The following is a 16,543-nucleotide window of genomic DNA, read 5'->3' as shown; positions in this document are numbered from 1 at the left end:
ATGGGCGGACAGCAATGTCTCCCCCATTCGGAAGATAGTGAGCACATTTAATTCACATTTGGTGGACGTGAAGGTCAATACCAATTTACCATTTCAGGTCTACTTTTTTGTCTTGCAGGGGTGTTTTGGTTTTTTTTTCGAGATAGATTTCATGGCAATGGAAAAACAGATAAAAATCCACAACAAGTAAAATGCTCATATAGATGCATTTTCTGTCTTCTGCTCAATGTGCAAAAGCACCCAGTAGGTCAGGAATATTAATCAGGCTGTGATGAGCAGGAGAAATCTGAGAAGGAAGAAGAGTCGGCAGAGGAGGGAGCTGCTCCGTTCTGTCCCAACTGCAAATGACTGCCGTGCAGATGTTCAGGACAGAACCCTTCCATGGAAGGAGAAAGCCATTAAAATCAAAAGTGCCCCTGCATGCTAGTTAAGCTGCCCTGTGACCGTGACCTGTCTCGGATGCCTGAGAAACAAAATGTGATTAGGATCTATGGCTCACTCGGGAGAGCCCTTTACTCCCTATATGGCCTGTAAATAATCAGCAATCGCCTACAGCAAGCATGGGGCAGGTTGGTTTCACCTCCTTGACTGGTAATCCTTTTCACAAATGCACGTTAATCTCCCATGTCGCTAAGTTAATTAATCATGGCACAAAAATGCTTGCATACCACATTTTAGTAACTGGTATACAATTCTGCTTTGGTTTTTATGTAATCTTTGAAAGACCTCATAGGATATTTGACCTTGGTAATTAAACTTTAATCTATATAGACAGGTGTCAATACAAATACAATGTGGCAAAGCAGTGACCTGTGTAGTTGGCTATATGCAGGGCTCTGTGTGAGGCTATATGAATTCTGTTCAATTATGGTGCTGTCTGCAGGATATGTCTTCTTCCTTTAGCACTACCTGTCACAACAGACACGTCAATTTGCTTCATTCCATATATGAAAGTGGTAAAAAACAAACAAACAAACAAACCAAAAAAAAGCTTCCACAGCCATTTAAAGCAGCTGTCTGCAGAGCTGGTTCTAGTTTGCATTTAACATGATTCACCTGATCTGAAGGCCCTGCTAAGTAACCGCGCTGCTGTTGCCCCTAATCGCATTAAGAAAAATGTGGCAAGCAAAAGGCTTGAAGCATAGCGAAGAGCAAATGTTCGAATGTGTCACCCTCTTTTTGACACACCCGTACCGGGAGTTAGCATAGCGCATCTTGGGGTGTGAAATCTGACACCAACAGGAAGCGATTTGCAGTGCAAGTGGCGGGAGATGACTCAGTTGGCTCAGCAGTGGGAAGGGGAGGGGCAAGAGGCAGCGGGGTGGGCCAGAAAGTTATTTGTTCCACCCTTACCTGGTTCCCCGTGAAAGGCCCCGCACGCTGATCTGCTTACGTCTTCCACATTTGAGAGGAAAATTGGACTTGTGTTATTAGAGCATCACTTTTCTGTCCTGAATACACCAACGCCAACAACACCAAGACAAATGACACCCTATCAAATATAAAGCATATTAAATGTAAATGTGTATGCTCACTTGCTCGTTAGCTTTCTTTCAGTCTTTTTGTTTCCTTTGTCCTTTCTCCCTTTTTGGAAATTCATCTCCTTCGCTCCAGTTTCTCTCAGTAGTTACCCCAACAAAAAGCAATCAGCTGCTCACTAATCCCCGTTTTGTTAGCAGGGCCCCCAGGTTAGGCGGGGTCAAGGTTCACCCGCACGAAGCTTCGCGCCACCAAACCCCTAATTGTTCCTCTTGAACAAGGTATAGACCCTATTAAAAGGCTGCGCTCAGTCAGTCATGCTCGAGGCTTTTTGTGCCACACGATGCTATGAAGGCTGCACAAAAGGACTAAATTACAGACATGGGGTGCTTGAGCCATCATTTTTTCAAAAACCTGAAAAGAGCCCTGCCAGTCGGCAATGTTATGTCATTTCAGCGTAGCGAGCGGGAAAATCCGTCGCCTGGAGCAGAAGGCTCGGTTTGCTGGGGCCGAGGAGGCAGCAGGCAGTGGCACAACTGGCCGCGAGCAAAATCGCACTTCCCACACAAGTTCCGCAGCGTGGGCCGCGAAGGCGGGCGGGTGCAGGGACACCGCTGGCTGCGGTGCTCCCAATACCACCAGGACGCTCTACTGTTAGCATTTCCTATTCCGAATTGTGCCTTTGTTTCACTCTCTGACAGAGTGCAGGGACTAAATAAAAAAAAAACCCACCATAGCAGTATAACCACAAGTCTCATAGTACTGCACATAAATATGACAGCGAGGATTTAATCGTGCTTTTAACCCCGTCACACCGTGCAAGTTCACCGCACGCAAAGTTTGCTATGTTTCAGATAAAGTGCAACCTTGTGCCATGTAGCAATCTATGCTTGCAATGACACATAGAGTTGTGCACATAGGACTCACCTCAACTGGTGACAGTACAAGGTGAAGATGGTGCACTGTGGGCCTATAAGTCATCTGTGTGGGAGTGGTTGGAGGAGCAGGGGTGGGGTGGGAGGTAGGGTGGAGGTGGCGGGTTGTTGGGGGCCGTTTGCCCCTTTCCTCTGCCATTACTTTAATTGTTTCCAAACCGTTTGGCCTTGACGGTGCCGGAGCCCACAGTCGAGCGCACATGCTTAAGCCACACTTAACATTCCAGGGTGCGCAAGCCCTTAATCTTTCCTCCACTTTCGCTGTCACTTCACCGTGATCGGGGTGATATACGACGCTGAGAGACGCGCCGAACCCCCCCCCCAAAAAAAAAAAACTATCGGGAGGGGGAAGGGTGCTTTGAAGAGTGTAGCCCGAGGCAGCTTGTGCGCAGGTCAGAGGGAGAGAGAGTTCTTTTGCCTGGACTTTTGTTTTTCTTTTCTCCTTCCTTTGCAAGTCATTACAAAGTCTCAGAATATGTTCAGAATATTGCAACTTGCATTGCACTGTATATATCAAAACCAGTGGATGTTCCCTAAGGACAAATTATATATTTGGGTTTTTTGTTTGCTTTTTTCTACAGAAATGTGTAAATCTAAATTTGACATGAGGCCTGATGCCTAAGAATTTATCAACACAAACTTTGTGGGTTTATCATTTCATTTTATATGACACCAACAGTGGTGTAATATTTTTGACATACCTGGCTGTCAGATTAGCCTTTGTTTCACTCCAACTTAACTAAAGCTATAAAATTATTGAAACTGATTACAAGCTCAGGTTTTTCTTGGGTCATAAAAAGGTTTTTTTCAGATTTTTCTTTGTTCACAAAATTCGTCTTCTTTATTGGTCCTACAGGAACGCAGGCTTCGTCTTTAAATGACTGTTAAAGCTGATTTTCTGGGCTGGTCAGCATGTTGCCGTGAGCTCCTTCTTTGCCAAGCTGAGTTATGGCAGACCTCCGCTTTGTCCTCTAGTATATTTTCACTGACTCCTCGTGACGGGATTCCAGGATGATCTATAGCTCTCCCTCTGAGTAAAAACACTCCCAGCCTCCAATCTCTTCTCCCTCTCCTTTCTCCACCCTGTTTGATAGATGGCTGCCCCTCCCCCCACTTTCAACCCCCCTCCCAACCCACCACCTCCACCACCCCCTCCCATGATGGTCCTTTATATCCATCTGCAGACCTCGGCTGAGAGGAAACATGGCTGCCACATGGTGGTGATGTCTTGATTTTCCAAAAAGTTTGCTGTTTCCTGTGAGCTCTGAGTCACAGGAAGACTCACAGAAAGAGTCATTTCTCCTGCTCTTCTAAACGTATTGACTCCAGTGTCAGATTCCCTGTGCCTACATCTCTGACTCATGGCCTATTGTAAAATTCTAAGCAACAGCAATCCCCTCTAAAACCAGTTCCTTTGGTACAGTTTTGCATCCATTTTTTTAAGCAGGTCAAAATTATACATTGACGATGATGTATGAGAAAAAATGTTTTTTTCTTTGCTATTCGTGGTTTACTATAGTAGAAATAGTGACACATTCGTCTACATGATCACTGAAAACATTTAGAGAACATTCAAACTTTAATGACAATTGACCATAAGGCTTCTCAATAATTAAAAGCAATATACCAAGGTCTGCGTTTTTGACCTATCCAAGCAAAGCCAAGTTTGGGAGGTCTGTGTGTTTCACCTATCCAAGCAAAACCCAGTTTGGGAGGACTGTAGCCGGTTTCCTCGTGGGCACTAGCCCACTTTCCCACTGTAGTCACAGTGCCCCTCCCACCCCCCACTATCCTCCAATCTGTGTGACAAGTACCCTTGCATGGATAATGAGGTCAACACCACTAGACACCTTATCAAAAACTGTCAAAAAACACCAAAAGGAAAAAAAAACAAAAAACAGAGAGCCCAGTGAAACAGAGTGATTATTGTAAAAAGGGACAGAATGCGTGTGAATGGTGTGAGAGGTTCTGCGGCACGTAACCTGATCAGCTTCGGCTGTCCGGGGCTAGATTCAGCACTGGCCGTTCTGACGTGTACCCTCACTGACGGGTGGTGTTTCATTGCGATGTCCAGAATCAACATCACCACATGTGCTTACGCTCCGCCCTGGTTCGGTGACACTCCAGTTTAGAATCATGGCTCGGGCGATTGGCGGAGGCAGGCTCTCTAATGAGAAACAGAGGGGGAAAGAGGGCCAAGACTCAAGCTAAATGGCGGACAGGACACACAGACTCTGTACAGCAGGCCAGCTTGGTGGTGACAGAAGTGTTTCTTTTGGCAGGCGGGGACCAGGAGCTCATTGTTCTGGAACTGTGCAGCGTAAACACTGCCCTTTTCCTGAGCGCCACTGCCCCACGCCTGGAGCTGGTGGAGGAACTACATTTGTACAAGTTGGAGGTGGAGTACCATGCTTACAGAGAATGGGACAGAGATGTCGTGGTAGTGCTCAGACAGGGGATGAGTGAGGAAAATCCAGTGAAGAAAAAAAGCCAATCTACTGAATTGACAATCTCAAGTGTGTCCTTCCAGTTTGGTCCTAACCTTAACCTTAAACTCAACTCAAATGTCATCTTAAACCAAATTCTGGCTCTGATCATGAAGTTAACTGCATCACTACTTCATACTATTATCTGATTTATCTGAAGTGTGGCCCAAACATCATAGAGGAGATTAGGGGCAGGAAATGTTTAGCAGTCCTTGTTTAAGAGCGACAACAGGGAGTGTGCTGGCTATCTGCGTGTGTGTGAGTGTGTGGCAGTGAAGCACGTGTGACATCAAGAGGCGTTGGTAACGCTTTGCTCCCTTGCTCTCACCCACAGCTGAAGTGTTTGCAGGTCAGAGTTGAAACCTTCCCATCACATATCACCTCCACTGGTGCATCAGACCAAATGGTGTTGTTTGGCCGCTTGTGTTGATAGGGCTGAACAAATCTGGAGAAGAATGTCTAATTCCAATTTTTGACCAATATTGTGATTAGAATTTAGGTTGCATTTAAATATATTACAGTTAAGTTAGGCACCAGGTATATTTGAAGATTTAGATTTAAACATATACCAAAAAAAATTACAAACAGGTCGATATATATCATGAAATGAATCAGGTCGAATAATGCTGTTGCTGCAACTCTTTATTTTAAAAAGCATTATTATAGATCTTTTACAACTATGGTCACAACAGAAAAATATTGCTACCAGTGGGGAATAAAAATTTCAGTTATTGAGATTTGAAAATTGTTTTTTTCCAAAATCTGAATCAATATAAATTGAATTGTTCAGCCCTACATGACTCAGTGTGTTTTCTTAACCTTTCTTGCTCAGCCTTCACAGGACGAGTGGTCCAGGTTGTTCAGGTTTGTCAGAATACGCTGGGGAGCTGAGATAAGACCACACAGTGAACCGAGCATAAGGGCCTGGAAGAGACACTGGTCCCTGCAGCCAGATGGGCCCAGGCCAGCATATCCCTGCACTTTTTCTAGAAACTAAACTGGAAACCATCACTGTCCTGTTCTAAAATCATAACTGATCAAGCAGTTCACAAACTATGTGGTTATGCAGATTAACCTCATGCTGTAAAATGAGTTTTTGCTTGCATATTCTGACATTTTGAGACATTTGAGTGTTTTGATGAGGCAGACTCTAGCAGATGTGTGAGGGAATGGTTTTCCTTTTGGTGGGAAGGATTGTAGCCTCAACCTGAAACACGGGACAACTTGGCATTTCATTTTCCAGCCCACTGTACCACTGATTGACTTTATTCAAATCTTACAAAAGAAAGATCCACTGTTTTGTTCGGTTTCAAGACAAAGCTCTTGCAGAGGCGGCACAGGCCCCTATTACGAATGCATTCAATCAAATAATCGTAATTCATTCAATTGCACCCAGCTGGAATGAAACATCCCCTTGGCAAATAATCAACAAAGCAACAATTGGGCAGATCAATAGCTGCACTTTACTGAAACGCCACTGTTGATCATACTGTATATGAAAACATAAATCTATGGCATCAACACATGGTTTCTGGTTTGAGTAATCACCGGTTCTCTTCTTTTCCAGACATAACAGTCAGCAGTTAACATAAAGCTGGGTGTAAAACAAGACCGTCCATATTCATAATACATAACTTAAAACATAATTTAGAAAAAAATGAAAAAAAGGCTTAGGTAATATTTACATTTCTAAGTAAACAAAGAAGGGCTTTGTGCATGGTGAGGTTCCTTTTGGCTTTTCTCTGCTGATTGAGCCACCAAAGCATGCAGCCTGAAGGACCTGCAAAATCTCACACCTTGACGCAGCCACACCATATGGAGGAGAAATCAGCAGGAGTCTGATATGTGTTATCCAGCCATCAGGCCAGTGCGGGGACGCTGAAAGACTCTTTCCTGCAGCCTTACTCTGCTTGTACCCCTACCTTCATATGCACTTTACATGCTGACAGTACTGCTGCCATCCATTTTGGCTCTTTGTGGATTAACGAATGTTGACATTGAGCTAATGCTGCTCAAACCAAACAACCAAAGGTGGCTGTGATACAAAAAAAGAAGATTTGGGCATCGTAGAACTGAAAATAAAGGGTCTAGTTATACTGAAAACTTGACGATTCAGTGTCTGCCAACTGATCTGTGTAACGAATGTTTTTTTTTTCTTCAGCTTTTCATCTGTGAAAGTTTTGTGATGCCCCATTGTTTCTTACCCAGAGTGCAGGATCAATGCCAAAGCACCTCAGTCTGCCTCTGTGAGTTAGAGCATGGGAGAATGTTCTCCATCATTTGTCTCATTAACCCATGTCTGCTGTGAGCATATGTCCCTTCTTCAAACAGACTGAAATCTGAGCACCATTCAAGACTTTTTATACACTTTTGCTGAAGGTTTGCCCAAGAACATCCTGAATGGGTTGGGAACCATGCCAAGCTGTTCTGACAGAGTCAGTAAAATGACGTCGATATTTTAGGGTTGAAATCAGATGGGACAGGCCATTCCATAACTCCCTGTCCCTGGAGATTCTTGAAGCTCTCAGACTTTGTAGTAGATGTTGGCAGGGCTCTGGGGCGGCATCTCTTGGACGATGTAGACAGGGTGGCCGTAGTCGCCGCTCACCTTCTCATAGTGCGGGCAGTACATGGGGTCAGAGGCGCGTAGGGGGAAGATGATGTCACTCGGTTCGGAACCATTGTTGTTGCTGGCAGGGGTGGGGCCGAGTGTAGAGCCCTGCTTGGGGAGGGCATGGAGCGGCAGCGGTGCACAGCCCGGCACTGAGTGTTTGCTGTGTCGGCGGCGGTGACGCACGAGTGCTGCGAGGCCGGCGGCCAGAAGCAGGACGGCAACCACTGCGCCCGAGACCACGCCTGCGAACAGCGCCACAGCAGAGGCTGATGTGCCCACCGACTCACCGCTCCTGCCATCTGTGTTGACGCCTGGAACATGGTCTGGAGAAAGAACAGAGGCAGAATACACAGGTGAAGCACACTGGAGGGGCAGAAGGACAAGCATTGCTCTCACACATGCGAACTCAAATAGTACTGTAATATTAGTAACTAAATTATAAAGTTTCGACCAAGTAACTATGGTTTGGACTAAGAATACTTCAGCTAAAACAGTAGAGAAACTAAAAAGCTTTACTCTTCAATTATTTCCTATTAAAAAACAGCATGTTCATATTTCTGCAATATCTCTTATTTTAGTTATAATAGCATGCACATATCTACTTGGCAAACCCGAGTCGCTGAACAAATAGGTGGCACGTACCAACTTTGTTTAAGACATCAATCTCCTTGCTGAAGGTGCTTTGGTTCTCACTGTCTGAGTGTTTGGGGGGATGGAGCTCTTTTGCAGAAGATGTATCAGCTGGACCTGAGATGATCAAACATAATAATTTAAAGAAACACATTACTGAAGCAGCAGTGAAGTTTCGTAGGAAAACATCCCCTAAATTATCAGACCAAAGCATTCATTTTATGATATTTTTAACCTGTAATAACAAACCTAAACATGAGCTTTGTTCCTTATCGAGATATATATTTATGATGAAGGACCTTTGTCTGACAAGTCCTATTTTAATATTTAACTATTTTAATAACCATTTTTCTGCTAACACGTACAATGCAACAAAACCTAGAACTAACTGATTTAGGCAGTTTTCCATCCCATATTTCTCTTGCAAGCGCAGTGTTCTTGGAAGGGCCCGGGTAAAGCCGAAACTTCCTGCTTCACATTTATCCTGCTCCAGGACCGGCGAGAGAAATTAATGAATTGGCTTCGAGTGTGCCGTGCTCTTGCCGGCAGAGGGAGGAGGGGACAGCTGGCGGAACAGCGGGAGATGACTGCACATGACATTTCAATTACACGCTGAGGCACGGCTAACGTGCGCGACTAACGTTGCAAAGCTAATGCGTGCGGCGCTGCCGAACCATAGTGGAAAGTGGGCCAGAGTGGCACGGCCTCCCAGGGCACTGGTTCAGAAGCGTGAAAGTCGTGCTCGTGGCCTGTCGTTGTCTGCAGAAAAGGTGAAACTTCCATTTGAGTAGGGCTTCTGGGAAAGAAAATTGGCACAAGAACTCACTCTGTCCAAGTCTGAGCACCAGCTTCATGGATTTGGTCTCGCACACTCCTCCCTCGTGGTTGTCCAGACCTTCTAAGGTGCTATTAGATGTGGCTGGGGGGGAGAGAAACAGAATGAGTGGAAAGATCACACCATTTTAAAGTCTTAAGTCAAATACTGGGGACTACAGCAGAATGCTTGTGTTAGCCAGAGTTTGGCTAAACTACTTCTTCCTCATTAACATATTCTCATGTCAAATCCATGACTTGCTTTAACATCTATTTCTGTATGTATACATGTTTATATGTGTGAGTGTATCCATCTATCCATAGTCTATTATTCATTCTATGTAATCCTAGTGACATATGGGTACTAAACAGATTCAGCACCACCCCCTGTGGTTCAACTTTGACCTCTACCTCCGTAGCAGAATCCTTGTATCCCAGGGTTGTGAGCTGCCTTGCTGGACTTGGTATTAAGGTATTAATGTGGTATGATGGTGATATGCCTTGCGATATCCTAAAACTGGTGGGTGAGGCCTGGATGGGTCACGTTTAACTGGCATTATTCGCTCGTTCACATAATTGAAATGCTTAATGTTTATTGGCTTGGTTCAGTTGTGATAGGAAGTGGTGTGTGTTGCTGGCCTGCTCTGTTGCACACCATTTGGTATCAGTTTGCCTCTCCTGCTTCCTTTGGCCTCTGCTGATTCACAAGGAAGAAAAATTTGCTTTGCTCAGCAGGCATGCTATCACTAGAGCGCATGTGTTTGGAGGGTGTATGTGTGTGTGTGTGTGTGTGTGTGTGTGTGTGTGTGTGTGTGTATTGCATCATGGGAGCAGGCTCCCAAAAAGCTTTTAAGACCCAATGGTTTGCTGTGTTTTGCACTTGTGAGTCCTTATAGAAATCATTAAAGTGTGCTGCACATCCGCGCGCACACACACACACACACACACACACACACACACACACACACACACACACACACACACACACACACACACACACACACACGAGTTTGAGTGAGACTGGTTTGAATGGCCAATCAGACCTTCTTGAGCTGAGTAAGCCCTTGTTGCGGTGGCCTGCAGTAACTTAGGCCACATTTTCCGAGTGATTGTGGCAGCACACACGTTCATGGAGCGGAAGAATTCCACTGGGAGTAACCTGTCATTCTATGTCGGGATTAAGAGCAAATGGACTTTGCCAATACACTGCTCTAAGCACGGTGTGAGAGGGTAAGAGAGACAAAGAAATGAGACACAATGAGAGAGAGAGAGAGAGAGAGAGAGAGAGAGAGAGAGAGAATGTTAAGAGAAAATAAGAGAAAGTGAGAAATGAAGGCTCCAAACAAAGCTCCAAATGTCCCATTTGTCTGCAAGAGTACACACCTTTGTGCACTCCATTCAATTTCTATTTTTTATCTTTATTTTTGCATGTGGTGCATGGGACCTTGCAAAGCTGTTAGCTCTGCAACCACAATAAGCACACTGTGCACTTCAGGTGGTGCAGTTAGCCACACAGCTACTGAACACACACAGTGGGTTCCCACAGCATGGGAGAGCAGGAGAGACACTGGCCACGCACGCACACACCCACACCCACAAATAATGAAACACACACACACACACTATATATATATATATATATATATATATATATATACACACACATACACACATACATACACACACACACACACACACACACGCAGGCAAAATTGCATACACAAATATGAACATGAACATATAAATATATACAGATACGCAAACACATGTGCACACACACACACCAAGGCTGTAGGCGCAATTGAAAGACATGCAATTAGATACACACGTTGCTAGAGAGTAAGCTCATTTAGACATGCCAGCAAAATGGTACCCGCAATCTCTATTTCACAAGAGGCAGACACCTACAAACTCACAGCACCCTTTTACCACACAAATAAGAGGACAGGACAAAGGCTCACAAACTGAACCAAACAAATTCTGTTCCTTATTTTAAAACCATTTCCTTCCATTTATAACTCATATACACAACCTGAGCCTCACTTCCAAACACATATAAGATACAGGAATTATTTACAAGGCAAACAGCCATTCCCTCAGCTGTGCTTTGACACTTTCTAACATGTAAAAATTTGGACAGCAAACTAAGATCACCGCTTTTCAACATGCACCCTCTCTCACACACATTTTCAGCTTGCACACATGCACATACATCCTCTGCTCAGGACCATTTAGGTCAGATATCCCTATTCCCCTTGGCTCCGGGGCAGCATTGCCTAAAAAAGGAATCCTGTCAAAGCGATCTGGCTTGCACCGGTGACACGGTGCAGGATTTGGAGCATGCAAATCTTAAACTCGTACAGCCGCTCAGAAGCTCACCGGCCAAGGGGGGCCGAGGTGAGCAGGCGCGAGCCCCCCGTGAGAACCCCAGGGGCCGCATCGAACAAGACGAACATCCCTACATGACAGTACACTGTGATGACCCAAGTTGAGCGTGAAATGAAAGAGGTGCAGCTCCTTTGATCTACCATTCAGTGCGTTGCACCACTAGCCCGATTCCACCTGAAATGTGCTAATTATCAGATAAAAGCGCTGATGGCTGTTCTGACTTTGTGAAAATTTAATGAGGCAAGACAGCTTTAACCAATCTGAACTGAACTGAACCAGACTGAATTTAACTGACCCTAATTACACTATAAGGTGAAAAACTGGTGACATTCCTTGTATCTTGCATGTTGACTGAACTTGACAAGCATGCTGTCAAGGACTTTGTTTAAACACAAATCCAAACCCAGCTAAACGCAACTCTGACTCTGATCTAAATTCACAGTGTTCAATCATACTTTGAGAATTAGTCAAATCAAGTTATTTGGATCACTTAGCATATGGGAAAGGCAAGAGAAAGCTAATCACAAGTCAACATGAATGAGGTTAATGATTGTACTTACAGATGATGTGATAGTCTTTCCCTTTGAGGAACTCGAGGCCCCAGAGGTTGGGACTGAACTCTTGAAACTTGAAGGTGAACTTGACATCCTTGTTAGGCTTGTCGCAGTTCAGCAGGGCCATGCTGTCTGCAGAAATACGGCAGGTCTCCAGCTGCTCCTTGGTGACCAGGTACACGCGGAAGTATTCCACGGCAGTGCGCTCACTCATGCCAGGCTTAAAGCGGGGGCACACAATGTCCATCTTGTCCCCAATCTGTGGATACAGTACGAGACCCTTTCCTGGGATGAACCTAGAGGCACAATTATCAGACACTCAGCATCAGTCACAGGCTTCCATTTTATGACTTTGTTTTTTTATTTTTATTTATTTATATGTAATTGATTTTTTAAATCATATTGATAAACAAGACCAGAAAACTATACAATTATAATGCTAGAACAAGGTTACAATGTACTGTTAAATCAAACAGTCCATGTGGAACCAATATCTAAAATTCAATATATAACTGTTGGAACAGCTGTAGATAGACCCATGTTCTAGATAAAGAGAACTTGAAGCTAGAGTACCAGTCACACTCAAGGAAAGTTCAGGGAAGTTGTTTTTGAGTCCAAAAATCCATTGTGTTTGACTATTGCAGCACAGTGTATCATTTGTCATTCATTACTACAAATATTAGGCTTTGGAATACTGATATCACAGAAGGCTGCTATATGCAAATGGGCCCTCTAACAAATCAACTTTTTAAAAATGTATTGTGTGAGCATCCTGACTAATCTCAAATGTTCCCGATAAATGTTCCGTGGGTGAATGTGATGAATCACAGCGCTCACACGGTCCAACAACTGTAAATAATTTTTGGTCAAATGAATACAGGCCAGTCTTTAACCATATCACATCAAGAGTTCACCAATGTGTTTTAACATATTGGAAGGCATATCACAATCACAATATGGAGCAAAATAATCACAGTAGGTTATGGCATGAAGCCCTACATGTGAGAATCTTTCTTACACCCATGTTGTCATACAAGCAAACTATTCTTCCTGGCACACCTGGTTAAAAGAGAGTGTAATAGTATTAGCTATTGGGGGGTTGTAGGTACATGCTGATTAAAATACTTAACCTAAAGCCATGAGAAGGCAGTGACCCATGAGACTGTTACAAGCTAGTGGTCTTGAACAATGCAAATCTGCCTTTGTTTTACAAAAGGAGGAAGCTTCAGCTGAGCCCTCCCTTATGTTGTAAACCCAAAAGTGAATGACAGCATGCATTTTCCCTCCACAGATCCTAAGACTTTTGTCCTAACTGAATTGGAGAGTGACCATATAACAATTACAGAAGAGCTTTAGAAACTGCCAGTTTGCAATCCTGTAAAATCATCTGTGTCAGTAGAGTCCCTCTCTATTTCCCCCTCTCTCAGTCTCTCTCACACACTCATTTTTTAAAGTATTTTCATTTCCACCCTCTCAGATTTGTGTTTTATGCCCCATCACTCAGAAATCCTGACTTTGCAGGTGTGTATTTTATTGTTCTAAATGTTTCCATGTAATAAAATTGACATGAGAGTATTGATACAGTGGGCAGACATCTGTTTTCTTTCTTATGCATATTTCCTAGACCAAAAAGACCAAGATCCTGCATGATCAGTGCACGCCTTGATTCAAGCATTGTTTCTCATGAATCAATTACATAAATGACTTGGAACAAACTGACAGATTTTAAGATGTGCAATAGGGTCAGCAATGTTACCATGCCAATGGCATGTTTTCCATAACTGTCTTATGGAACTGTCTTAATAAGAATTAATTTTCACATGTTCTCAACAGTTATGAGCCTATAAATTCACTATGAATATTTTGCTTTTTAAGATCCACATGCATCCTCATAAAACAGGACCTGGAAACAAAAACAATGGGGATTCAGGGAGTAGGGTGGTCTGGATTTTAAGGGCTCTCCTGTGGCTCTCTGAGAAGAGAGGAAGTGTCTTTTGCCCCCCTGCAGCTTCAACCTAAGTATTGACCCTACCAACTGGGGGATGTGGGGGGAGGGAGTTAAGGGATTGATCTCTCAACCTCGAGAGCCTTTTGTCTTTAAATCCCTGTGACAAAGATTACCTACAGAGTTACTGGAGCCCAGGAAAACTGAATACAGATAAGGATTTCTGGGGGTTGGAGGCTACTCAGTGTTGTAACAACAGAAACTTTGCCCTAACTACAACCTGAGCTCACTTTCCTTGTTTTATTTGACAGCCTAATTACCAAGTGATAGAAAAAGCTGCACCTCTGTGGGCAGAACTGTTCAGGATGATTTAACCATCTAAACTGCTTCTTCTAATCCGCAAATATTAATGTCAGTGACGTCTAAATATAGGATCAGGTTAGCTCACCAAATGGCAAGCCCGCAGACACCTCCATTAAGAGACATTTATTCTCATGCCAAGGCTTGCCAAAAGGAGGAAGAGGGTGAGAAGGCACCTATTTAATTGGCCTCATAATGATGTGTCATAAAAGGCTCAGTGACACTATTTTCTTCGCTAGGCACTAAGTGTATTTACCTAGAGAAACTTTACTTGATGAACTAAATAGATGTTTAAATACCTACTTTGAAATACTAGCCCTTTGAACCTGACAAAACTTCAAACCCCCCCCCCCCCTTCTTATAGTAAATACACAGTATGCTCTACTCTTGGGATAAGCATCACCTTGCTAGAGCACTTATTAAATCCCAAACCTTCTACAATACATAGGAAATAGTTACAAAAAAAATAAATAATAATAATAATAATAATAATAAAGAAGCAGTTGGCTGTGAAGAAGATTGCCATGGATATAAATAATAAAAGACTGCCGTCTCGGCTACAAGTATTGCATTCCACAAGACTGGACGTTATATTTGTCCTCAAGATGAGTCCAAACATCAAACACCTCAAATGCAATAATCACCAGAGTAGAAATCGTTGAGAAACAGTTATTCCCTACCATGTTACTTATATACATTTAAAACTATGACACAATATACAGTCGACCACAGAACAAGGAGTATATATTGTATTGTATCGATTCTCTTGCAGATGTTTCGATGGTTTTCATTTATTTTTAAGATAGCAAAGATTGGTTTAATAGGATATGTACATGCAACTCTGGTATGCTTATCTGATAAACGCTATTCTGTAATTGCAAACGATAGTAGACTAATTCTTCAGCCTAATTTTAAGTGATGTGTTACAGCTTGAGGAGGTGGGTGGTCTTACTCAAAGAAAACATTATAGCCTTTAGGTGGGTTCAATTCTTGTGTGGGTATCGCATTGCTGTAGACATATGAAAAGAGATTCTAACTTACATTGTGTTCGATGTATTCCAATAAATTGATTCTAAAACTGTGGACCCGGAGAGCTTTAGCCGGCATACGATCACAAAAAGCCCGAGCAAATATCTCCACAGTACATTCATTGTACCGTGAAATGTCATCAACCCAAGATTACGACTCTGACAACTGAATTAGTAATCTCCAAATCTACAAGTGGACAAGCGACGATATCGACGTCCTGGGTTAAGGCGCAATTTGGTCACACTAATTGATACAGTCAATACTAATTGATACATTCACAGAAAAAAAAAATCCCTTGAGGTTATTGCTTTCGTCCACTGGAGAGCAAACCCTCTTGATACGTCGATGTGAAGGACGACAAATATGTCATAACATTGATTTCGCTTCCACCTTAAAAACTGAGTTCTCCACTAGTAGTCCTGACTACGGTAATCCTTTGAAATTAAAACGATGGCGAACGGGTGATAATCCAGTTGAAGGCAATTTAATCTCAGGATCGCATCAGAGCATCCTTTGACGAGAAGCTCTAAAATAGTTAAAAGATATGGCTGTCGACACATATGACGGGCACCAACACACAAAACCATCCCTCAAACCCACTGAGGTTGTCGAAAACTTTCACGTTGGTGCGATTTCCTATAGGTTACACGAACTACTTCTGCAGACGTTTTCGCTTTTAACTACGGAGTGCGCTCGAGACTTGTGCTGAGCTCGAGAGGCGGCCAACTATGCTTATTTAGGCTCCGCCCAAAGTGGGCGGAGCCGGTGTACTTCAAAAATGAGAGAAGACTGCCCGTGCAGGGTTTAAAGCAAGATGATGATATTAATGGCATTCATTTTAACTAGTCGTTGTGTAACGCTTTACAGTGGATGATAACGAATGAAATAGACGAAGTCAAGTAAGAATGAAGAACTCGTTATTATGTGTTGAATAACAGTAAAATTATGGTGTCAGTTAAAAGGGTCTGCGTAATTATTCAGCGACTCGCAAGTCTAGTCTGCATTGCTGCTACGCTATCCAGCTATAAATGAACTGCAACCTATGATTCTTGTGAAATTATTCGAATATCACCTTAATGGGAATAAAAATCTTATTTATTCAGTTGTGCTTTTCACGTTGCAAACAGGCTTAGACATTCTGAAACCTCCACATAAAGATCGAAATAAGTTACCCGCGCATCTGCGACAAAACGGTGTCAACAAATGTGCTTAGAAGTTGGAGCATTTGGCAATTCCGGGTAACTTTTGTATATTCACGGCGCGTGATTGACCGACCTTCAAAGAGACACGATAACGGGTAAGAGATAATT

General features: G+C 43.2%; 1 protein-coding gene across 1 annotated transcript; it reads right to left on the bottom strand.

Annotated features, from left to right (window-relative positions):
- Positions 1 to 5,725: 5,725 nt before the first annotated feature.
- efnb2b (ephrin-B2b) lies at positions 5,726 to 15,920 on the bottom strand. The gene is made up of 5 exons (XM_027012936.2): positions 15,246 to 15,920; positions 11,906 to 12,195; positions 8,971 to 9,063; positions 8,157 to 8,261; positions 5,726 to 7,837 (listed from the first exon to the last, which is right to left on the bottom strand). The coding sequence occupies exons 1-5, from the start codon at positions 15,371 to 15,373 to the stop codon at positions 7,425 to 7,427; spliced, it is 1,029 nt and encodes a 342-aa protein (XP_026868737.2). The 5' UTR covers positions 15,374 to 15,920; the 3' UTR covers positions 5,726 to 7,424.
- Between the last annotated feature and the right edge of the window lie 623 nt (positions 15,921 to 16,543).

Source organism: Electrophorus electricus, chromosome 16 (genome assembly GCF_013358815.1).
Source record: "Electrophorus electricus isolate fEleEle1 chromosome 16, fEleEle1.pri, whole genome shotgun sequence".
Lineage (NCBI taxonomy): Eukaryota > Metazoa > Chordata > Actinopteri > Gymnotiformes > Gymnotidae > Electrophorus > Electrophorus electricus.
The sequence above is the reverse complement of the archived record's forward strand: the minus strand, read 5'-3'. Positions and strand labels throughout refer to the sequence as shown.